Raw genomic sequence first — 25,287 nt, forward strand, 5'->3', positions numbered from 1 at the left:
GTAGCTGAAATGCAGCCTACTGTACAAAGGGAAAAAGAGTCACATCTGCTGCTTTGCCTGCTTTTGCCTCTGGTTCAGCCTATGATTGGAATATGGTCCTTGGAAGGTTGGCCATGAAGGAATGTGGCCCTTGGGATGGGAAAGGTTCCCTACCACTGCTATGGAGCGAGCCTATTTACCTGATGCTATCTGAGTCTAATTTTAGATTTGTTATTCATGTCTCCAACTGAGATGGAGAAAAATAAAAAGACCTCCAGCCTTCTTCCCCAAGGACTCTTTATTGCATATAAATCAGTAAGGCAGAATCTGCTGGTAGGTTTTGGACTGAGAATGACTAAAACCCTTCAGAACCCTAGAATGGGCAGAATGCTTCATTCTGATGCTGGTGACACGGATACCAACAGAGAGATCCAAGTCTTTAATACCATCATATAATTTTAGAGTAGGAAGGAATTTTGGAGGTTCACCCCCACTCAAAACTCCTGTTTTGGCTGCCTGTCACTTAGTTTGCACACATAGGATGAAATGCATGCAATTGAATAGGGCTCTCTAACTTCTCTTTAAAAACTGCTGTCTGTCTCCAGTCAGGATCTCTGTCCAAACTATACTAGCTGAACAATAAATGGAGCACGTCTAGCACATGTTCTGACAGCACATGATGAAACAGCAACTTTGCTGAAGCTAACCAGGTTTGGGGGCTTGTCAGTATTTGGTAGGGAGGTCACCTGGGAACCTTATGCACACCACCTTGAATTCAATCTTGGAAGAAAGGCAAGTTGTCAGTGTAATAAAAGAAATAAAAGACCAGCAATGATTAGGGTGGAGGGAGAGCGGGCAACAGAGAAGCTTAGAAAGTGAGGATGCTAAACTAGATGTACAGATTCAGCCTTCAGTGTCCGGCAAACCAACCTGCCCATAATTGTGATTTATTTGAATTGCTCTCCATTCGGGGAAATAAGGTAGAAGCGTGTGCGCTTATCTGAGGTGCATTACGGTAGCTGGGCTCATCATTCCTCTGCATTGTGCTTTCCTATCTCTGCCCAGGCAGGTGGGAAATGCTGGAGCAGCAGCAGCAGCGTGGGACATCACTCCGAGCCCTCCCTTTGCTGGATGGCTCCGCACCGGGGACCCCTCTAAAGAGAAGAGAGAGACACGGCAGGGATCGATTTTGTCCTTTGGGGCTGGCTGGAGGAGGGACAGCCTCGCAATTCCGTCTAGAGCCCTTCCCCGCTCTCCTGCTGCTGTGGCAGAGAGCGGCAACTTTTGCAGGGAATCGGTGCTTTTCGCATATGATCCCTGTCGACTCATCCGGGAGTAGCTGTCCACCTCTCTAGAAAGTCCTGGAAGGAAAACTCAAGGGCGGCGGTTGTCCTCGGCCTCTCTTAGGGGAAAAAAGCAGCAAACAGAGTTTCGTAACAGGCAAAATCCCACATCGGGGAATATGATAAAAGGGAGGGTAGTGGGACCTCGGAGTTGGGAGCCAAGGCCCACCCCGAATCTCTGGGGCGGGAGGCTCTGATATTTCATACTGCTGCTGTCTGTTGACACCCCTCGCCCCAGATCTTTGGGGTGCGCCTTCCTACAGTTTCAGCCCGAGCCTTGAACTGACGATTTCTTAATTAAGCAACGGGGCGCATTGGTGCTTGCGAGCGCCTGTACATCCCGCCCGCGTCGACTTTGAGGGTTTCCTCCGCTTCCTGCTGTTCAAGGCAGCACCCCCACCCCAAGGCAGCGCCCGTCTCCTGGGCATGGAGGTTCCGGGGAGCTGCGCTGAGCAACCCCTGCCCCCCGATCTGAAGGATCTGGAGAACAAAGTAGGGCAGAAACCCCCCGACGGGTTGCTCCGCTGGCTAAAGGAGGACCCCGCTGCTTATGTGCTCCGGAGCAGCCCCAGCTGGGGGCTGCGCCACGGACTGGGAGAGAAGATCAAGACTCTGAAGCTGGAACTGGTGAGTCCTGCCCTGCCGGGTGGTATAACAACCCTTCTTCGCTTTTTGGGATTGCCTCTGGGGTGAAAGGGAAACACACAATTCCAAACTCCCTCGCCTTTCTTTTTATCGCTAGGATTAGGAACACCCCCTGCCCTGGGCCTTTGAAGGGGAACTATTCCTTCCTCACCTGACAGTTCTCTTAGTGGTGCAAAAAAGCCTTCCTATGAACCCCTGAAACTGTGTTCTATTTAGTCAGACCATTGGTCATTCCAGCCCTGTGCTGTCTGCTCTGACTGGCAGAGGTCTTTTCCCAGGATCTTCTGGCAGAGATCCTTTTGCTAGGAAATCCCAGAACCTAGTGAATGGCAGGCTGGTGTGTGCTCTACCCACAAAGATGCATGACCTCTCCTGATAGCTCACTTTCTGAGATAATGTCTCAGGTTCCCCTCCCCCACTTCATCTCTCTCTCTCTCTCTCTCTCTCTCTCTCTCTCTCTCTCTCTCTCTCACACACACACACACACACACACACACACACACACACACACAGATGTGACAGATGTGCTGGGCAACTATCCTTACAAGTTCTGCCTCTCTGTTGCCCTCCAGTGTGGGGTGACAAGCTAAATTTCTGATCCTAAATGTTTGAAGACAATAAGTGCAGGTCATCTCTTTGCTGGGAAGGGAGGACAGTTCACCCAGTGCTGGAGACTTTCCATAGATTCATTGCCTTACATTTTCTTCTTGTTTACTTTCTACTGTACCTCAGTGTGTGTATCCATTGCTTTTGCAGTCTACTTCATGTATCTGATGATTAGAATCAAAGGAAGGGACCTCAGAGATCATCTAGCTCCACCCCCTGCTGATGCAAGAAATGCCCTACTACAGCATCAATGATAGATGGCCATTCAGCCTCTGGCTATTTCCTCTTGAACCTCAGGTCGCAGACAACCAGTTCATCTCTAATGTACACACACCATGTTTGGGCTGTTGCAAGTGATTCTGCTGGAACTGTACTTCTAGTGAGAATTTGGTCAAGCTCTTCCTCCTGCTGTATTTTCCTACCCTCTCCTCATCTGAGAGATTGGCTGTGGACTTGCAAAGACAGGAGTGGAAAACCTGTGGCCCTCCAGATGTTGTTGGGCTACAGCTCATATATTTATTATTATTATTATTATTTAAAATACTTATACCCTGCCCTTCTTCCGAGGAACTCAGGGCGGCTCACAATTAAAACAATAAACAATCAGAACAACCAATATACATGTTAAAAACAATTAAAAATAGATTAAATCAAAATAGATTAAAACTATAACATTTTCAGTTAAAAGCCCGCCTAAATAAAACAGTCTTCACCTGGGCACGAAAGGATGATAGCGAGGAAGCCAACCGAACCTCGCTAGGGAGGGAATTCCACAATCTAGGGGCAGCCATCGAAAAGGCCCTATTCTGTGTCTCAGCAAGAAGAACTTGCGAGAAAGATGGAATAGTAAGGAGGGCCTCACCGGATGATCTTAAAATCCGGACAGGTTCATAGAGGGAGACACGGTCTAACAGATAGCCTGGACCTAAGCCGTATAAGGCTTTGTAGGTCAAAACCAGCACTTTGAATTGTGCCCGGAAACAGATTGGCAGCCAGTGGAGCTGGTATAGCAAAGGAGTAGTATGTTCTTTGAACCCAGCTCCAGTTAACATTCTGGCTGCCGCTCTTTGTACCAATTTAAGTTTCCGAGCAGTCTTCAAGGGCAGCCCTACGTAGAGCGCGTTACAGTAGTCTAATCGGGATGTAACTAAGGCATGTGTTACCGTAGTCAAGTCTGACAGGTCAAGGAATGGGCGCAGCTGGTGCACTAATCTTAATTGAACGAAGGCACTCCCGGCCACAGCAGAGACCTGTGCCTCCAAGCTCAAAGTCGAGTCCAGGAGTACTCCCAAGCTGCGAACTTGAGATTTCAGGGGGAGTGTAACCCCGTCCAGCACAAGTTGAATCCCTATTCCCTGATCTGCCCTCCGACTGACAAGGAGCACCTCTGTCTTGTCAGGATTTAGTTTCAACTTGTTCGTCCCCATCCAGTCCATCACTGATACCAGGCAGTGGTTTAGGACCTGGACGGCTTCCTTGGTTTCATTAGGTGGAAAGGAGGAATAGAGTTGGGTGTCATCCGCATATTGGTGACACCAAACCCCAAAACTCCAGATAACCTCTCCCAGCGGTTTCATGTAGATATTAAATAGTATGGGGGACAGGACTGAACCCTGGGGGACCCCATAGGTCAATGGCCAAGGGGTCGAGCAGGTATCCCCCATAACCACCTTCTGGGTTCGCCCCTCTAGGAAGGATCGGAGCCACCGTAGCACCATGCCTCCAAGTCCCATCCCAGCGAGGCGACCCAGGAGGATACCATGGTCGATGGTATCGAAAGCGGCTGAGAGGTCCAGTAGAACCAACAGGGACATACTCCCCCTGTCCAGTTCCCTGCGTAGGTCATCCACCAAGGCGACCAAAGCCGTCTCAGTCCCATAGCCGGGCCTGAAACCAGATTGAAATGGATCTAGATAATCCGTCTCATCCAAAAATCTCTGGAGCTGGGCAGTTACCACTCGTTCTATTATCTTGCCCAAAAAAGGAATATTGGAGACTGGACGATAGTTACCTAATAATGAGGGGTCAAGGGAGGATTTTTTCAGCAAAGGTCTTATTACAGCTTCCTTTAGACAGGGTGGTAATCTGCCCTGTTGTAGAGAGGCGTTGATCACTTCATTGACCCACTCGACCAGTCCCTTTCTGGCATTTTTTATAAGCCAGGATGGGCAAGGATCTAACATACAGGTGGTAGGACGCGCCTCTCCAAGGATTTTGTCCACATCCTCGGGTTGAACAAGTTGAAAGGAATCCATTCTAATTATACAAGTAGAGGCCGAAGTTACATCCACAGAGACTGTATTAATTTTGGCGTCTAAATCAGAGCGAATCTGAGCGACTTTTTCTGCAAAATATCGAGCAAATTCGTGACAGCGGGCTGTTGAGTGGTCAGCATCATATTCATGCGGGTCAGAACTTAAAAGACTATCCCTAAGCACTGGCCCTGCTGGCTGGAAGTGATGGGGTTGGAGCAAGAACATCTGGAGGGCCACAGGTTCCACATTCCCACTCTTAAGACCTTTAAGATGCTGGAGGCAGGAAAGTATTTCAGCTTCTAAGTCCACTTTCACAGACCAACTAAGGAGCTACCATATGAATTCAGCTGCAGTGCTCGGGTTGAAATCTGATTTCAATGGGACTAAGGACTAATTCATCACATACTTTTTCCATAACATTGTCTCCCTCCCCCTTCTTTTTTCTTTGTGGTATTGGAAAGGCAGACTGATGCTGAAGAGTGAAGGTTGCACTTATTTGAGAGTCAGCACCACTGAATGCAGTGGGACTTACTTCCAAGTAAGGGTGCATAGGGATTGCATTGCATAGGATTGTACTCCATGGGACTGCACTTTTGGGATGTGTTCTTTCTGTCTCTATACACTAAATAAATTTGATGTGTGTGTGTGCAGAAGCTGGTATAGTATAGTTGCTAAGATTGTGAACTATGAACAGAGAAGCTCGTGGCTCAAATCTCATCTCAGTCATGATCTTACTAGGCCACAAACTCTCAGCCTCTCATCTGCAATTGGGGATCATATCACTGGTCTACTTTACAAGAGTGTTGTAAGGATTACTAACATAATGTCTATGAAATGCTTTGAATTATACAATATAAAGGCTAAATGTTGTTGCAAACTCACAGTGCAAGTCTATGCATGTCTACTCAGAAGTAAATCTCATTACTTCCAGGAAAGTGTTGTATGACTACAGCCTAAATCACTGCTGTTTGGGGGCAATCTGAGAGGAACTGCACTAATATAGTTGTCTGAAATCGTCAAATTAGCCCTGCCAGGCATGGGACAGTAAGCTCTTTCTTTGTGCTCTCATCAAAAATCTACCAACTTTACTCTTTCTATTTCCCCACTTTTGGGGTGGGGGCAGAGTGTATTTAGCTGTCTCGTTTGCTTTGCTTTGCTTTGCTAAACTTCTTTGTCTTGCAGGCATCTTTGGTATGGGGCACAGTGCTCAGTACTGTTCCTTGCTTGTAGCACACTATAGTCTGGCAATGGCTTCCCATAGGAACAATACACAACCAAACAATTAAATACATATACTGTATTACAAAAGCCTCCATTAATAAGCTGTAATGCAGTCTCAGAATTATCAGTACTGTTGGGCGTTACACTGTGATCCCACCAAGACATGGGTAAACAAATTGTTCTTCAACTGATGCCTGAGTGTTAAAAGCGAGGTAGGCAAATGTAGTTCCAGGGGAGGGACTTGCACAGTTGGGGTGCTGCCAGAGAAGGCCCTGCCCCGTGTCCCTAAATAATGACCCAAGTAGGGACTGTGAGCAGCACCTCCCTGCAGATCTTAACAAACAGGCTGGAGGAGGTGCTCCTTCAAGTACTTGGGCCCCAAGCTCTTTAAGGTTTTATATACTAATACCAGAACCCTGAATGGGGCCCAGTAACTCACAGGTAATGCTTCTAGAATAGGTGTTACATGCTCTTATTTTGCTGTCCCACTCAGCTACCAGGCAGCCACATTCTCCCCCAGCTGCAGCTTTCAGGCTGCCTTCAAGGGCAGCCCCCCGTAGAGTGCATTCTATCACCCTTCTTGAAAAGAGTGATAATTATGGCATCCTTAAAGTCTTCTGGGATCTCTTCCCTCATCCAGATTTTTTCGATGAGCTTATGAAGTTGTTGTGTAAATTCAGGCCCACCTTCTTTAAAGACTTCAGCAGGAATCCCATCAGGACCGCTAGCTTTGTTATTCTTTATTTGATTAATGGCTTTACTGACTTCATCCAAATTAGGGGATACTGCAAGCTCATCTCTAATTTGTTGTTGTGGGATTTGCGAGAAGACCTCACCAGCCACAACAGAGTTACGATTAAGGAGGTTGTGGTAATGCTCTTTCCAACACAGTGAAATAGACTCTTTGTCCTTTAGAAGTTTGGTACCATCTATTGAACGTAAGGGATTTGTACCATAACTTGTTGGTCCGTAGATGGCCTTTGTGGCATTAAAAAAGCCCCGTGCATCATGAGCATCTGCAAAATGCTGGATTTCTTGAGCTTTCTTTATCTACCAGGCATTCTTAAGTTCTCTAGTTCTTCTCTGGACCTCAGCCTTTGCACTGGCATAGATTTTTTTTCTTACCAGCACAGTTAATGTATTTTTGCCATATCTGGAAGGCTTTCCTTTTCTTGTCAATGATATGTTCAATCTCACTATCATTCTCATCAAACCAGTCCTGATGTTTCTTAGTTTGGTATCCAATAGTTTGTTCACATCCTGCAATAATGGAAGTCTTCAGTTTAATCCAGTGTTCCTCGATGTTTTCAGGGAGTTCCGTAGGTAGATGTTTCTTGAGAGTTGTTTGAAAGCAGGCTCGCTTAATAGGATCTTGAAGGGCGTGGATGTTCATTTTACACCTTGGTTTTCTTCCTTGGAGCCTACGTTGAGGAACAATATTAACGGCCATAGTGGATCGAATTAATCAGTGATCTGTCGAGCAGTCATCGGCACTCGTCATGATGAGGAGTACATCACAACGATCTTTGGCACGGACAATTACGTAATCCAGGAGATGCCAGTGCTTCAACTGAGGGTGCTTCCATGATGTTTTACATTTATCTTTCTGGCGAAAGAGTGTGTTTGTGATAACAAGATTATGCTCTGCATATTTAGTCAGAAGTAGAATTTCATTCAGGTTGCTATTGCCAACTCCTTCTTTCCCAATGGTTTCTGGCCATAAATCAAAATCACACCCAACTCTTGCATTGAAATCGCCCAGGAGGATAATTTTATCCTCCTCAGGTATATCTGATAAGATGGTGTCCAGCTGGGTATAAAAATTTTCCTTGATGTCTTCATCAGCATCTAATGTTGGTGCAGTTAGAATAGTTGTCTGCTGGTTTTGGGCGAGTTTTAATCGGAGAGTTGAGAGTCGTTCATTAATGCCAGTAGGAACTTCTGACAAGAGCTTCACAAGATCATTTTTAATAGCAAAGCCTACTCCATGTATTCATCCTTCTTGTTCAGGCAGTCCTTTCCAGAAGAAGGTGTAACCTCCTTTTTCTTCCTTCAATTGTCCCTCTCCTGCTCTTCGAGTTTCTTGGAGTGCTGCTATGTCAATATTAAAACGTCTCAACTCCCTCGCAATGATGGCAGTCCTGCGTTCAGGACGTTCACTGTCTGTATCGTCCAGCAATGTCCGTATATTCCACGTTCCAAAGTTCATTTGTCTTTTGCAAACGCTAAGTGGTGACCCCACTGGACGCGGTGATCCAGTCAGGGAGAGAGATGAGGCAGACTATGTTTAGGGCACCCTTTCTAGCCCCTTCCCCATACGGGGTGAGCAAAGTGGATCCTGAATAGAACTGCTCAGTCTTGAATACAGCTGCCGAACTACTCAACTGCCTCGGTCCTTGAGCCAGGACGACTGAATCTGTATCCACTGCCCATGTGCCGGTCCATGACTAGGGGCTTCCAGATTTCACAGTCCTGCCCATTTCCATTCGCTGCTGGACCGGCCATGTTGTTCGAATGCCTGATCACCGTCTTTCAAAGCAGTTACTTTACTCCCAACTTAAGAATGGAAAACAGAATATTGGTGGACAGCAAAAGAGGTTTAAAGATGTTCTCAAAGCTAATCTAAAAAAATGTAACATAAGCATCGAGAACTGGGAAGCCTTGGCCCATGAGCGTCCCAATTGGAGGTCGGCCATTATCAAAGGTGCTATGGACTTTTAAGAAGCACGAGTGCAGGGCAAAAGGGACAAACGAGCTAAGCGGAAGGCACGTCAAGCAAATCCTCATCGTGACCATCTTCCATCTGGAAACCTATGTCCTCACTGTGGGAGGCTGTGTGGATCCAGAATTGGCCTCCACAGTCACTTACGGACCCACTGACCTTACCCTGGAAGGCAATCTTACTTGGCCACGAGTGATCACCAATGAATGAGTAATCCAACCATGAGGTTACTAGAGCATAAGTTACTATTGCCATGCAAATCTTGGGAGTATAACCTTCAGATGATTTTCACTTCTAGGATTCTGCGAGTTATACAACTTTTTGTCCAACTATAACTATCGGCAGCAGCCTTCAAAAAGAGAAAAATAACAAATTTGGTTTATCTTTAGATTGCTTCCCCCAGGTGGAAAATAGTATGCAAGGGAGCAGCCTCTTGTCCTCCTCAAGTTGGCTGGCTCTTTGTGTAAGGGACACATCTGTTTCACAGCATGAGAAAGATGCTCTTAAGGTCTCTGAACTGGTTGAAAGACTGGGGGATGTCAAAGACTGCATTTGGCTTCAGTTATCATCTGTGTAGTATCAAATGCTGACTTAGTTGCAAGGATGCTGAGAAATGTGGAAAGAAAACAGTTGGTATACATTAGTTCACAGCAATGCCACAGTGCTAATCTCGGAGATTGATTTCCAAGTGGTGAGCCTTTGGCACAGCCTTCCATATAAATGCAAATAAAACAAAACATAGTCTCTGTAGCTATTTGCACATCTTTATGGATTGAGCAATTGTCTGGCAAGCTGCTTGCCCAAAGGGCATTGTCACTAACCCCAGGCTGAGTAGCTAGCTATAATTGCTGTAGTGAATTCTACAAAGTTTTGCAGATGGCTCATGATGGCCCAGTATCACTGTCCTCATGCAGACATGGGGATAGAAAGTGTGGGTTACCTATGACCACCTTTTGAGTTACAGCTGCGATGTACTGGGGACTTCTTGCCTCATAGCTACTACTCTTAGCCATTGTGTTGGACTGGTTGCTACTGTCCTCTAAGTCTGTTTGAATTCAGTGGGATATATTCCATTTAAATGTATCTAGAGATGGGGGGGTGTTCCAAAGAAGCAATGGGACTAAATAAAGTTGGACTCATATATTTCACATAGCTGATGATATATTGTTATGTGATCTTATTATTCTTATTGGTTGTTGAATTTTGTTTTATAGTTTTATTATTTTTTGCCATTTATAAGTTATGTTGGGTCCTTCAGGATCAAAAAGAATGGGTAATGACAACAACAACAACAACAACAGTAATTAGTAGTAATAGCAGCAATAATAATAACAATAATAATACTATACTACGTCAAGCTTTAGACCTTGAGCCCATCCAATAATAATAATAAAAAACCTATATGGTACTTTCTGAGTATTCAAAGCATTTCATGTTGCCTCAGTAATCCTTTTTTTTTTGCCTCAGTAACCGTTTTTGGTTCTTTTCCCCCCTCAGTAATCCTTACAGCAGGGATGGGGAACCTGGACTCCAGCTCCCATCAACCCCCACAGCAAGCATGGCTAATGGTCAGGGATAATAGGAGCTGTAATCCAGCAACATCTGGAGGACTGCAGGCTCCCCACCCCTGCCTTGTAAGGTGAGCCCTGTATTGAAGATGAGAGGTTGAAAGCCCGCTAGTGAGTTCATGATTGTGCAGAGATTTGGACCACACACACCCTACTGGCAAGAACAGGAAATGACAATAAGGGGCAATGAGAGGGCATTTAAGAACATAAGAAGAGCCTGCTGGATCAGGCCAGTGGCCCATCTAGTCCAGCATTCTCTTCTCACAGTGGCCAACCAGGTGCCTGGGGGAAGTCCGCAAGCAGGACCTGAGTGCATTTGAGTGGGCAACTACCAGGATGGAAAATGGAAGTGGCCTGCCTTCAAGTTGATCCCGGCTTACGAGCTTCGAAAAGTTACTTTTTTGAACTACAACTCCCATCAGCCCCATCCAGCATGGCCACTGGTTTGGGCTGATGGGAGCTGTAGTTCAAAAAAGTAACTTTTCCAAGCTCTGCGATGGCTACCCTATGAATAGGGTGTTCATGGTCAGCGGTATTCAGAGGGGGTTTACCATTGCCTTCCTCTGAGGCTAGTCCTCCCCAGCTGGCTAGGGCTTGCTCAGCTTGCCACAGCTGCACAAGCCAGCCCCTTCCTTGTCCGCAACTGCCAGCTGGGGGGCAACTGGGCTCCTTGGGACTATGCAGCTTGCCCACGGCTGCACAGGTGGCAGGGCACGTAACCCCTGAGCCACTCACTGTAGGGGTGGCCTTTAGCTGGCCCTTGACACCCAGGAGACACGAGCGGGGATTTGAACTCACAAACTCTGGGCTCCCAGCCAGGCTCTCCTCCCCACTGTGCTATACCAGCCGTGTAATTACCAGGATACTCACTGGTAACCCGGTTGCCACTTTCAACAGGAAGCAAGAAAAGGGTAGAACACGCAAATGGCAAGTTCTTTACCTTTCCTTTAGTCTCAGCTTCATCACAGGGATCAGGGATATTTAATTCTGACTATCCAACATGACTAATATTCTGGTTTTATCCTATCTTTCAGCTTAGATTCCCAGTCTTTCATTTGGACCTTAATTCTGGAGGTTGATTTATACCCAAACTACATATTGTGTGTGCTAGAGATCAATGACTGGATCTCCAGAAAAACATTTTTGTCTGAAAAGCAGCTGCAATCTCCCTGCTTTAGATAATGACTGTGGTGTATGTGTGGAGTATGTGTGGAGACTGTGCCTCCTCAGTGTGGGTTCCCTATTACAATACAATTCTACTTCTCCCCATCCGTAGCTAACGTGAGCTGTGTGTATGGGGGGACATTTGCATTGGAGTATAGCATGGGGATGACAGGGTTAACCCCCTTCTACTGTTGCTTTTATCTACATGGAGGACGGTTGGTGCTTGCTTTTAGGACAAAAATAGTGGTTAGGGTGCCCAACTAGGACCTGGGAGACCAGGTTTCAAATTCTCACTCAACCATGAAGCTCAGTAGGTGGCCTTGGGCCAGTCACTATCCTACCTCACAGGGATATTGTGATGATTAAATAGAGAGGGAGAGAACAATGTATGCCACATTAAATTCCTTGGAGGAAAGGCAGGATAGTAATTAATTAATAAAGTAAAATAAATAAATGACAAGTAGTTTCTGAGTATTCAAAGCATTTCATGTTGCCTCAGTAACCACTGAAAATCCTCTTGAAACTATTTGTACGATAGCCCTGATCCATGTATGCATGTGTGCAGTAGTCGACTGTGTGCATGTAGTCCTTTCACATAATTGGCAATTGTACCAATCAGCTGTTTGTCAGGGAACAGGAATATACTGAACCCAGATCTTTATTTTTTAATAGTTTTATTTATGCATTTTCAGTAGTAAATACAAACAATCTTCCTCAAAAGAAACCATTATTCCCCACTCCCTCCAACATTCCATGCGTATGTATGATTCACAAAGAGGTAAGTTATTTAACTGATCCCAGATCCTTGATCTCTTTCTTGAATTCCTGATTGATGCAATTGGCAATTTTCTGACCAGGACTTTGTGTGCACAGCTCTGGCAGTTGGATTGAGCAGGTGTGTGAAAATCGTGTGTGAAACACTGGTTTGCACAAGAGGTTTCTTACCCATCTCAGGATATGTGGCTGGAAGCTTGCTTCTATGTACATGGCTTGTAGCTAGATCAGGGTGAAAGTATCCCCACCCATGTTGTGCTTGCCATGCACACATATTACCTTACACAAGATTAGGCTTTTTGCACAACACTAGAAATGTACCCAAATGTGGATTAATAGTGTTGCATTAGAAATGCAGCTCTTAGTGTGGTGGGATTGTCTTCCATATATGACTGTACATACCCAAATGGTCTCAGCAATTTCAAGCGACCACTTTTCACTTTTATTACAGCCATGGTTCCATCCCTGTCAGAGGACTTAACTGCAATCTTTCAGTCCAGACCTAACAATATGTACTCAAAAGTAAGTCACTTAAAAGCAAGATATTTAGGGCAAGAACCTTTGCTTTCTGAACCTGTACTTGGTATCATGCCTAGTGACCTTAAAGCCTCACTGTATCAAGAAGGCACATGAGGCCATCTCGTTTGTTTATTTATTTGTGTTAAAATATTTATAAGCCACACTTTTCATAAAAGAATATCAAGGTGGCATTACAACATACAGAAACACGGTAGAGTTAAAAACCAATTCAAACATCATTAATAATAATAATAAAAATATCCATAAGTACTGCACTGGTTGGAAAAGAACATTTATATTAAAAGGCCTGTTTAAAAAGTTCCATTTTCAGGAGACACTTGGCTGAAGGAAGGGATGGTTCCTGCCAAACCTCTATTGGTAGGGAGTCCCACAGGGCTGAAACTAAGCAGGTCTGGGTCTGGTCAGTACCTAGATGGGTGATGGGTTCCATGATGGAAGAAGGGGGGGATAGAAAGGTAAGAAAATTATATTTCAATTGATCATTCACCTGCTGTTCACTGAATGGCAGTTTTTAAGTTGCTTGTATTTTTTTTCACTGAAATCAGCTGTTGGCTTAAAATCCTCACATTAAATCATGTCTTTTTAAATAACTTTTTGTTTTAGAAATTAATTTGACACAACCATAAAAAGGAACTTCAAAGAACTCAGCAGCTGCCCAGTTATGACCCAGATGGTCCATCTGCCAGCATCAAAATTGGGAGTGTTTACAGAATAGGTTCACCAAGTAATTGGTCTTCCTATTAGCTTGTGGAAAGTTTCTGCTTTTTGTTAATCAGCCAAATATAACTTATGCCTGGGCACAGATGATATGCCATGGAGTTATGTTGCTAGCTCCTAAGCCAGTATAGTACTCTCCAGATGTTGGTGGACTCCAGTTCCCACCATCTCTGACCATTGGCCATGCTGGCTGGGGCTGATGGGAAGTGTACTCTAGTAACAAGTGGAGGGCGCGAGGTTGATGAAGGCTGTCCTATGGGAACATCAGCACAGACGTTTTTCAAAGGTCCAGATGGACATCTCATATATATATATTATTTTCTTTAAACCCATAACAATTAAGGTCTTAACATGTTTAAAAATATACCAATGCACAATGGAAGTGGAGGCTCTGGAGAACAATTTGGAAGCCTACCCTCACTGCCTGCATCCATCCAGTTTCAGACAGCACATTCATTCTGCCCACTGGGAATTGCTACTACAAAGTATTCACATCTCTTTTAAGAACATCTGCTGACTGTTTATTTGCCTTTATTTAAAAATAGAACTACAACTTTGTGGAATAGGATCCATGTCCCGCAGGTCAAACCATTTCCTGGTTTTCAAAAACTGCTTCCTGGACAAGTGTTTTCTTAGTCACAGTGTTTCCATCTGTTCATTGCGACTTCCCCTTTCTGAGATCAACTGCAATGGAAGTACAAACTTACTAGTATGCAGATATTCTTTTGCCACTTTGAGCCTTCGTATAATGGTTTGAAATCTGCCACCCAAGACCTGATTATGGAGCCAAAGTAGTGCCCTCAAGCACCAGTGTGTCCTGCAGTACCTCCAGTGGCACCTGCAAAAGGTCTCAGAAGATAATCGATTTTGTGTTTTTGCCATGCAGCCATTTAGTGACTGACACCCACAGCCCCTTCCCAGAAATTTAAATGTGCTCACTGGCCCAAAAAGGTTGGTGACCCTGCTGTAGAGAATTTTCAAAGGAAAAATGGGCATGATTACTTTTCACTGATCCCTTTTAAGTGCCCATCCAGGTGCCATGGTCAACTTTGCCTTCTCTCAACTGAGGACTGTTCTGCGTTTGTGTCTGGCAGTATAAAAATATATAATATCATGTCACTATGTACATTCAACTGACCTGGTATAGCATTAATTATTCTCCATTGAATACCTTTGAATCTAGCTATCTAATATTAATATTCATCACTGATACCAATTTTTGGTATCTGTTGTTGTTGGTCACTTTGAGTTTATATTATTATTGTTGTTGTTGTTGTTGTTGTTGTTGTTGTTATTAATTACAGTTGTATACCGCCCCATAGCCAAAGCTCTCTGGGCAGTTTACAAGAATTAAAAACTTTAAAAACAAATATACAAATATACAAATTTAACAACACAGTTTTTAAAAAACAATTTAAAAACACATGCTAAAATGCCTGGGAGAAGAGGAAAGGCTTGACCTGGCGCTGGAAAGATAACAGTGTTGGCGCCAGGTGCACCTCGTCAACAAGATCATTCCATAATTTGGGGGCCACCACTGAGAAGGCCCTCTCCCTTGTTGCCATCTTCCGAGCTTCCCTCCGAGTAGGCACCCAGAGGAGGGCCTTAGATGTTGAGCGTAGTGTACGGGTCAGTTCATGTCGGGAGAGGCAATCCATCAGGTATTGTGGTCCTAACCAGGTATTGTGGTCCTAAGCCGTGTAAGGCTTTATATGTTAAAACCAGCACCTTGAATCGAGCTCAGAAACATACAGGCAGCCAATGCAAGCAGGCCAGAATCGGTTTTATATATTTGAACCGTCTGGTCCCTGTTACCAACCTAGCCGCTGCATTTTGCACAAGCTGCAGCTTCCAAACCATCTTCAAAGGCAGCCCCACGTAGAGCTCATTGCAATAATCTAACTTGGAGGTTACCAGAGCATGGACAACTGAAGCCAGGTTATCCCTGCCAAGATAGGGGCATAGCTGGGCCACCAACCAAAGTTGGTAGAAGGCATTCCATGCCACCAAGGCTACCTGAGCCTTAAGTGACAGAGATGGTTCTAGGAGAACCCCCAAGCTACGAACCGGCTCCTTCAGGGGGAGTGCAACCCCATCCAGGACAGGTTGGACATCCACCATCCGGTCAGAAGAACCACCCACTAGCAGCATCTCAGTCTTGTCTGGATTGAGCCACAGTTTATTAGCCCTCATCCAGTCCATTGTCACAGCCAGACACTGGTTCAGCACATTGACAGCCTCACCTGAAGAAGATGAAAAGGAGAAACTGCGTGTCATCAGCATACTGATGGCAGTGCACTCCAAAGCTCCGGATGACCGCATCCAACGGTTTCATGTAGATGTTGAACAGCATGTGGGACAGAACTGACCCCTGCGGAACCCCATACTGGAGAGTCCAGGGTGCCAAGCAATGTTCCCCAAGCATCACCTTCTGGAGCTGACCCGCCAAGTAAGAGTGGAACCACTGCCATGCAGTACCTCCCACTCCCAACTCAACCAGTCTTCCCAGAACGATACCATGGTTGATGGTATTGTGAGCCGCTGAGAGATCAAGGAGAATCAACAGAATCACACTCCCCCTGTCTCTCTCCCGACAGAGGTCATCATCATATAGGGCAACCAAGGCTGTTTCAGTGCCAAAACCAGGCCTGAAACTCGACTGAAATGGATCCAGATAATCGGTCTCATCCAAGAGTGTCTGGAGCTGGCCTGCCACCACTCATTCAAGGACCCTGCCCAGGAATGGAACATTTGCCACCGGCCTATAATTATTAAGATTTTCTGGGTCCAGGGAGGGTTTCTTCAGGAGTGGTCTCACTACCGCCTCTTTCAGGCAGCCAGGGACCCCACCCTCTCTCAGAGAGGCATTAATCACTTCCCTGGCCCAGCTGGCTGTTCCATCCCTGCTAGCTTTTATTAGCCAAGAAGGGCAAGGATCCAGCACAGATCCTTATAGAAGAAAAGGAGGACGTAAATGTTTATATATACATCTGAGGAGCTCTTCATGTTAGAGTAGCTGCAGGAACACTAGTGTCACACTGGTGCTTCTTGAAGTAACCACACACAGTTTGAATATTATTTATTTATTTCATTTCATTTTTAAACCGCCCATAGCTAATAGCTCTCTGGGCGGTGTACAAACAGAGTTAAAACACAATGTTACAATAAAATCAATAACAAGTATCAGCAAAATTTAAGCTAAAACATTAAACATAAAGATTAAAACATTAAAATGCCTGGGAGCATAGCCAGGTCTTAACCTGGCGCCTAAAGGAAAGTACTGTAGGCGCCAGGCGGATCTCTTCAGGTAGGCTGTTCCACAATTCGGGGGCCACTACAGAAAAGGCCCTAGATCTAGTAACAGTCCTCCGGGGATCTAGATGGGTTGGCACCCGGAGGAGGGCCTTAGATTCTGAACGAAGCGGACGGGTAGGTTCATAGCGGGAGAGGCGTTCCACAAGATATTGCGGTCCCACGCCGTGTAAGGCTTTATAGGTCAACACCAGCACCTTGAATCTGGCTCGGAAACAAATAGGTAGCCAGTGCAAACGGGCCAGGACAGGTGTTATATGCGCGGACCGATAGGTCCTCGTCAACAACCTGGCTGCCACGTTTTGCACTAGCTGAAGTTTCCGGACTGTCTTCAAGGGCATTACAAGAGCCTTCAAGAGCGCATTACAGTAATATTATGCACCCTGATTAAATCAGGGTTCCCAGATGTGTGTACACAGGGGTTTGGATGGCTTTACAAGAAGATTTGACAAATTCATGGAGGATAAGGCTATCTGTGGCTACTAACCATTATGGCTGTGCTCTGCCTCCACAGTCAGAGGCGGTATGCTTCCAAATACCAGTTGCTGGAAACCACAGGAGGGAGTGTGCTCTTGCACTCAGGTCTTGCTTGCGGGCTTCCCATGGGCAACTGGTTGGCTATTGCAAGAACAGGATGTTGGACTAGATGGGTCTTTGGCCTAAACCAGCAGGCTCTTCTTACGCTCTTATGTTTAAAGATGCAGGTCAACATATGTATTCTATCCATACTTTCCATGTTTCCTGTCTGTGGGAAGCATTAGCGTAACACTGGTGTTGCCTGCAGCAGTCATACTATGTAAAGCTGCTGTTAGTTGACGGCTTTCCATGATGGGTTTATCTTTGCCTTTGGTAGTGCACTTGGTCTCTAGCAAAAAAAATTCCTCCTTTTTCTTTTCACTTTTCGCGTTGGAACCATTCCCCTCTGTCCATGGTGCTCACATGCCTCATCAACTAGTTTAACGGCATCTTGTCCAGCTGGAATCATTTTCCAATACCGCCGTCTTTGAATCAAGTCTAATAAATCAAAACTTCTCTAAACAAATCCTTTGCTAGCTTTTCAAGATCCTTGCCTCTCTTCTGCCTTCTGTGACTGTGCCATGGAGTTTTGGTGCTGGCCACGTGCAAGAGCAAATGCAGTGTACAACTGGGAGAGCTTTGGCAGCTCTTCCTTTCTGCTAGTGAAACCGTAGGCTGATCCATAAAGCTAAGCAGCTGTTTTTTAAAACCAAAGAATGCTGGATTATGCTCCTTGTGGGGAGCAGTTTGCCACCAGGCTCTCTGTGCAGAAAGGCCTCCAGTCTTCACCATGCCACTGCGTGGGGAGAGGGGGGGAAGGTTGGAAGTGGCATGTAAAAATGGCAAGTTCTGAATGGTGTGCAGCTATAGACAAAGGGTTTCCGCGTGAAGCAGAAAACCAAACACCTAACCAGGAAAGAACCAATGGCAGGTAAAAGAAAGAAAGAAACTGGTGGGTGAAGTGAAATTTATTCCAGGTCCAACACATTTCAGAACAGTATCTTCCTTGGGGGCAGGTTTGAAAAGCAAATTCTCACCAGATTCATAGGACACTGCAGTGACTCCTCTTTTGTCACTACATCCATTTCAAGCACTTGGCATTTCCCCCTCCCCCCTTTTGGCTTCTCGTACAGCAGCTTCAGTAGCCCATTTCAAGGGTTGCCCTGAGAGCATGCATGCAATGCATATGCAGGCCTTTTGTTGAGCAAAAAGTCTGAAGGGGGTTTCTATGCACATTCACCAACGCTCACTTGGAAGCCACTGCTTTATTCAGGTTCCTGACTGTGCAGAGACTTCTAATTGTGTTCAGCAGCTCATACGTAACCCTCCCCTTCAGACCTTCACAGGAAAAGCAGAAGTCTGAGATCGTGTGCATATGAAGGTATTAGATGCCAGGCTTGGGTGCATGCCAGTGCCTCTCTCCGCCATTTAACCTCTTAAACCTTCAAGCAAATGCCTGAAGAAGACTAGTATGTTTGGATTTGAAGTGGGCATCACATAGCTGGTTGGTAATGATGAATTCCCTGTTGAACTAAAACTGCAAGAAGATTTAACTGCAACCCTCGTCACAATTAACTGAATGTGATCTTTATCTCTAACAAAGCTAGACATTCCTCTTGTTCTGTATAGAGTTTATTCTTCAGCTCTTCTTTTCTGTTGAATTGAGCCTGTTTGAGTCCTTCTTGGAAACTTTGGGCCATTGTGCTGGGTGCTAAAAGGCTGATGAGGTTAGGGATGAAATGCCAAAGAAGGCAGCTGTAGGGCAACTGCAGGCTACAAACACAAGACAAGCGAGAGAGAAAGAGCAAAGGAAGAAGTAGGAAACTAGATGAATATAGTGAGTTACAAGAAAGGGAGCTGCTGAGAGGTAGGAAGGAATGTGGCTGCATTGAAATGGGACTAAGGGCCCATGTAGTACCCAGAACCACTAATGAGAGAGATGGGGACGGCTTGGTCTCAGGTTGTGCTCTCTGGCAGCAAGCCTGTAATTTGCTCTGGGTCAAGAAGGCAGGGAAAGGTCTAGTTATGGGCCAATACCTCTGCATTCTAGGACTCATCTCTCAAAGAATGGGGAAAGTGAATGGAGGAGGTGGCATAGCCTCTGATTTGCATGCAGAAGGTCCTAGGTTCAATCCCTGGCATCTCCAGGTAGGGTTCGGAAAGAAACCTGCTGGAAATCCTGGAGAGCCACTGGCAGTCAATGCAGAATGATGAAACTGAGCCACATGGACCAATGGTCTGACAGTATAAGGCAACATCCTATGAATTCTGGTTCAGCTCAAGCGGGCAGGCAAGACATTTTGCTAATTACTTGAATAATATGTTCTGGCTGAGAATAAGGCAGGTTCCTATGTTATACAAATATAAAGGAATGCCACCTTCTAGAAGGTCCTCTCTTCAATACCTCCTGCGGCTAATAGTTCGGTATTGTATTTTCTTTCTTCTCCCATAGGCCTACCTCAGAGCAATAGACATCAAGATCCTACAGCAACTCGTAGCTGTGCACGAGGGCATAGAGGCTGTGAAGTGGCTACTCGAGGAGAAAGGGATGCTGACCAGCCGCTGCAGCAGCCTCACCAGCAGCCAGTACAGCCTAGTGGAGAGTCAAGAGACATCCCAACGGGGCAGCTGGAACAGCCTTCAAGACCCTAATGACAAATTGGACAGTATCTCTATTGGGAGCTATCTGGACACACTGGCTGATGATATGGATGACTATGGGCAAGGCTCCTCCACAGATCCCATAATGTCATCCACCCTAGGCAGGCCGCTGGCCAGAGCCGAGCTGGAAAGAACAAAGACTGACCCAGATAAGGCTTTTCCTGCCAAGGGTGAGAGAGAGCAGGAGAAAAGCAAAGTGTACCTTGAGAGGGTCCCCAGCTTGGTTAAAAGCCAAAGTTCCAGTGAGCAAAACAAAGCTGTTGGGCAGTCACTGCCAGTGGCCAATGGGCTTTTGGGTGGACAGGTTCCAGGGCTGGAGCAAAGCACTGGAGCTAAATTAACCTTGGCAGCTGCAGAACAATGGAGCAAAGGTGACCCAGCAGCAAAGGCCTCTAGGAATAGCAAAGGTGACTTGGAGAACTGCAAGTTGAATAGCAGGAGGTGCCTGGAGTATGATGCCCACTGGCAGTGGGTCCAGTCTCAAGATGATGTGACGTTCTTGTAGCATCCTTGACCTGCTGCCTAGGCCAGCAGGTTATGGATGCAGGGTCTCATGCAGCTAGTCTTTTGCACTTTGGGTTGGGTGATCTGCTTTCCTTGCCAAGATAGTTGCTTTTGTTTGATCAAGGGTGTGGCTGCATTTGCTGGTGGGCAGAACGTATGGTTGCATTGTTCCTCCTTGTCATCAACTCTTGGGGAACCCCTTGGCCTGCCATCGCAGTGTCCTTCAATCGTAGTTTCCAGTTTCTGAGGGAGCTGTGTAGTGGTCATCAGCGGCACATAACTGCTTCTAGGCATAGGCTAGGTTTGGAGAAGCATGTTTGTCTCAAGAGCAATGAGACCTGTGTACATTCATATAACCCACTTGACTTTTCTCAGGAGAACCCTGTCCCCGATTCATGTTCATGTTAACTAAGAATTATTCACTTCTTTGACATTACTTCCTTTTTCATCCCCTTCACTATTATGCAATCTGATGGGGGCTTATTCCCACCTTTGCTTAATATTCTAGCTAAATCCCATATTTAAAAAAGAAACGGGGAGAACAAATCCCACAAATCTGTTTGCAAGACTCACCATGATGAGCATCCCTTTCTACTCTGCATGATGTGCCCCAGTCCTCCGCCTGGTCCTGGAGCAGAGGAAAGTTGGGGAGGGAATCACCCCTATAGTCATAGCATGCTTCAAATATACTTTGAGAAGGGCTAGAGCAGGGATGGGGCCTTTCAGACCTAGGGGCCAAATGCAGCCCTCCAGGCTTCTTTATCTGGCCCTTGGGACTCTCCCTGGGCCACACCCATCACCAGTCCTCCTTTGCACCCTCCTGGACTCTTTTTGCGTGGCTGGAATGTGTCCTCTAACTCTGATAATGCCTCTTGCTAGCCTGGATGGAGGATAGAGGGGTAGGTGCAAAGAAATTAGCCTACCGTACAAAGGTAAAATGTACATTTGTTCCTCCTCCCACTTTTGCCTCTAGTCCCACCTTCTACTGGGATTTGGCCCCCAGACAGTAACTCAGAAGACAATGTGTCCCTCGGTCTGAATAAGGTTCCCCAAACTTGGATTAGAGCATGTGCATGTTGCACTGTATATCTAGGGTCTTCCAAGTGCAGCGTGTTCATGGGGATGATTTCCGCATCCTCACTTCTAAGCTTTGAGACAGCCCAAGTACCATGGCAGTGCACAGAGAAGCTCCAGCTCTCCTCCCAAGCTTGAACCAGAGCAGGAATCATGCTTAGCTGTACGCTGCACTTCTGAAGTGCCTCCAAAGCTAAAACACGGTGTCAGAGATAGGGCACTGCCCCTCCCTGGCAGTCACAAATTTTGCCAGGCTACCAAGGCCAGATAACCTGTGTGCCAGTTTTCACCAACCTGGTGCCCTTCTGATGTTTTTGAATTGCAAGTCCCATAATCTCTGATCCTCACCATGTGCTGGCTTGATGCAACAGAAGTTGTTGTTATAGTAGGAAACATTTGGAGGGCACCAGCTTGGGGAAAGCTGATTTATGAAATCATGGGGCAAACAACTGAGGATGTGCTCAAACTTTTGGGAGCCAGCAAAATTTTAGGTGTCAGCCCCAGACAAAGTTACAACCCTCACACACACATTTCCAAATGTTTGTCAGTGTCTTCAGGTAGACAGCCAGGGACCTGGGATGTTCCAGTGCTCTAGTTTGGATGTGGATTCAAATAAGTTGCCCAGCTTTTCTACCCCACAATTTACCCTATAGTAAGAGGGGGGTGGAATTACCTGATTTTGTGGGAATGTCGTAAAGCTAATTTTAAATCCTGCTCTTACTTTATGAAGTGAATGAAAGAGTAGGCTGAAATAGTTCTGGCTTTGTTTAAATTAATGGTCTATTTAAGGTAACTTTGGTTAAGACCCAAATAGGACAAGTTTTAGACTCTCTCAGACCCAAATCCTCAAATCTGTTCCCCATAAAGTTTGGCAATTCATATGCTACTCCCATCTCACCTTACTCCCCATTGATAGAATTTTTGATTGGCCAACATCATTGATTGTTAAATTTATAAACAGCAGGGTGGATGGATGCTAATCAACAGTGCACATTATTCCCAAATATCTGGTAGCCTTTCAAAATTTTGCAATGCTTCTGTTGAGCCACCATGCACATTCATCCTGCAAATTTCAAAATAATTTTTTCTACATTCTGAAACCTCATGATATTTTCTTTGAGTCCTTTTTAAACATGGCCATCCTATTTTGTATTTGAGCAGCATCCATATTCTTGCTACATTTTCTTTTAAAACCTTATGTGCCAAAATGATATCAGCCCATCCAGTCGTACCATCATTTCTGCGAAGGGCCAGTTAAATTTTGCATGTCTGTTGTATGTTCATCATTATTAAAGGCTTCAGATCTGATGCTGCAATGCAACTTACAGCAAATATGCACACTCAGTTATGCATGTTCATGCAACAAAGATAAACATATCCAGCATATGGCAGATTTCACTGTGTGTTTAAAATCTGGTTTTGACAAAATAGTCAAAATGGTAATCTGAGGGTTTCAAAATAATTCTAGTTTGAATGTGCTCAGTAGGTTTTCATTGCTGGTACCAGACTGTGCCTAGGATTCTCTCCTCCCACCCCCTTTCCTTTGTGTGTGTCAAAATCTTGTCTTTTAATTGTGACCAATCTTACCTGAGTTCGTGGCTCAGAGCAGAAAAGCAATCAGACTCTCAGGGTTAAATTATGCTGAAAATAACTGTAGAAATTTATCTCAGTACAGGAGAATACAGAGGAAGATAAAACCACACACAACACCACAAACTGTCGAGTTGTGGATCAACCTTAAGGACTTTGTTTTTGCAGACCACTAGCCAGGCACTCCTATTTCACATGATAATCCAAGTCACAAAGGGCCAAATGAGATAGGATGCTTAATTGTGTGATTGCAATTAACACTTAAAAAAATTAATAGCACACTGTGGCTGATGGGGAAGGGGACTTAAACCCTTTCCTCTTATGCTATGGCCCTTATAAAAATCCCCTCCAACTTGCTACCCTCTGGGGGCAAATAATCAAGTTTTTAGAGGGGCACTGCTTTCATTGGGACTATGGTATGGGGGATAGAAAAGCACTATCCCTCTCCCTGCATGCTGCAGTCCTGATTGCACTACCCATGGCTGCTATTTAAATAACTTAAAAGCTATTTAATTCATTTTAACAATTGGACATGTTTATTGCGATCACACAGCTGATGTCTCATCTGATTTAGCCCTAATGTCTGTCTTTTTTGTATGTTTCTTTTGTGAGCTGTTGTGATTTGAGAGACCATGTAGTTTTGAAAATATGAAGAATCCAAACTCAGAAGGAAAAGCAGCAATGGTAGCTGCCCTCTGCATGGAGATCTGTCCTGCTTTATCGGTCGGTATCAATCCTTAAAGCTTTCTGTATGCATGTCAGTATATTGGCATCTTGGCTTGAAAGGACAAAGAGCCAGCTTGTAGCAGGGGTGTGGGCCAGTAAATGACATGAAGGTTGTGAATAGGTTATACAAGCAATATTGTCTAATGCCTGTAGCCTGTTTTGAGTTTCAGTACAAATACTAAAAAATACAGTAAAATCCTTAATGCTTCTTTTCTCAAGTTTGAAAACATGGGGTGCTTTGAATTCAGGAATTGTTTCATTTTAAGTATATTTTATTGGCTTAACAAGGACAATAGCAATAAATACTTCAGACAACATATATTCCAATGACGTTTGGAAGGAACCCTTGCAAAGGTGATTGGATTCACCACTGGTTATTTTTTTTACCCTTCATACTGGCTGATCTCAGCTCCCAGTTTTGAAATCAAAGCCCACTGTGAAATCCACATCACAATTCATACAAAAAAACCTTTCACTTCAAAGCCTGAAAACTACATTATGAATTTTGCATAGTTGATTTCATCCAAATAAATGTGTATTCAAAATCAGTGAACTTGAATGCGGCAGATTCTTTGAACTTCGAATATGCAAAACATTTGCTTTCAAAGCAGCCAAAGAACAAATTGGCATTTTCAATTTGAACAATCCACGTTTGGGTTTAATTTGAAGTTTGCTTTAAATATGTAGTTCACTCCTACTTGCTGTAAAACCTGAACTATGTGCCCAAAAATTTAGAATTGGAGAACTAGCCGGGACCAGTTCTCATCTAACCATCTAAGCAAATGTCTAACCTCCTGCTCAGAGGCTGGACAGTCTTACCCAGCTGGATCAACATGCCCAGTCCAGACTACAGAAGGCTCCAAAGAGAACAGGTGCATAGCTGGAAAAAAGCCCTGAATAGGAAATAGCCTCAAATGATTCAAACAGGATCACAAATAACAAAGCTGTATGCTGCAGGATAAGGCAAATAAAACAAAATAATCCAGGTTCTCTAGCCAATTTGACCAGAAGCTTCTCTCCAAATTGTTAGAGTGCAGAACATCATCCTGGGTAAACTGCCTTGTTTCACAATATATTGTTTATCTGGCAACAGTACACATCATGTGGTGGAGCATAAGGATGTTGATCCTTTTAGAAATATTCTCATTCCCATGACAAAATTGAAAGCAGGATATTGCTGTATTCTAGCCTAGGAGAATTCTTGTACTGTTTACACTTAGCAGAGAGAACAGAAGTGTATAACTCATGAAGATTTCTCTTGCACAGTCTGGAATAAATCTGCCCCTCTGACTGTTGTTATAGAATCGAGCCTCTTGAGGTTGATTCTTTTTAAAGCCATAATGGCTCATTAAAAAAAAAGTCCAAGGCAT

At 44.9% G+C, this 25,287-nt stretch overlaps 1 protein-coding gene across 1 annotated transcript; it reads left to right on the forward strand.

Moving 5' to 3' along the window:
• Positions 1-1,048: 1,048 nt before the first annotated feature.
• On the forward strand, positions 1,049-25,287 carry LURAP1 (leucine rich adaptor protein 1). The gene is made up of 2 exons (XM_061632862.1): positions 1,049-1,949; positions 19,815-25,287. Exons 1-2 carry the CDS (start codon positions 1,749-1,751, stop codon positions 20,526-20,528), a joined length of 915 nt encoding a protein of 304 aa, XP_061488846.1. The 5' UTR covers positions 1,049-1,748; the 3' UTR covers positions 20,529-25,287.

Source organism: Rhineura floridana, chromosome 6 (assembly GCF_030035675.1).
Source record: "Rhineura floridana isolate rRhiFlo1 chromosome 6, rRhiFlo1.hap2, whole genome shotgun sequence".
Lineage (NCBI taxonomy): Eukaryota > Metazoa > Chordata > Lepidosauria > Squamata > Rhineuridae > Rhineura > Rhineura floridana.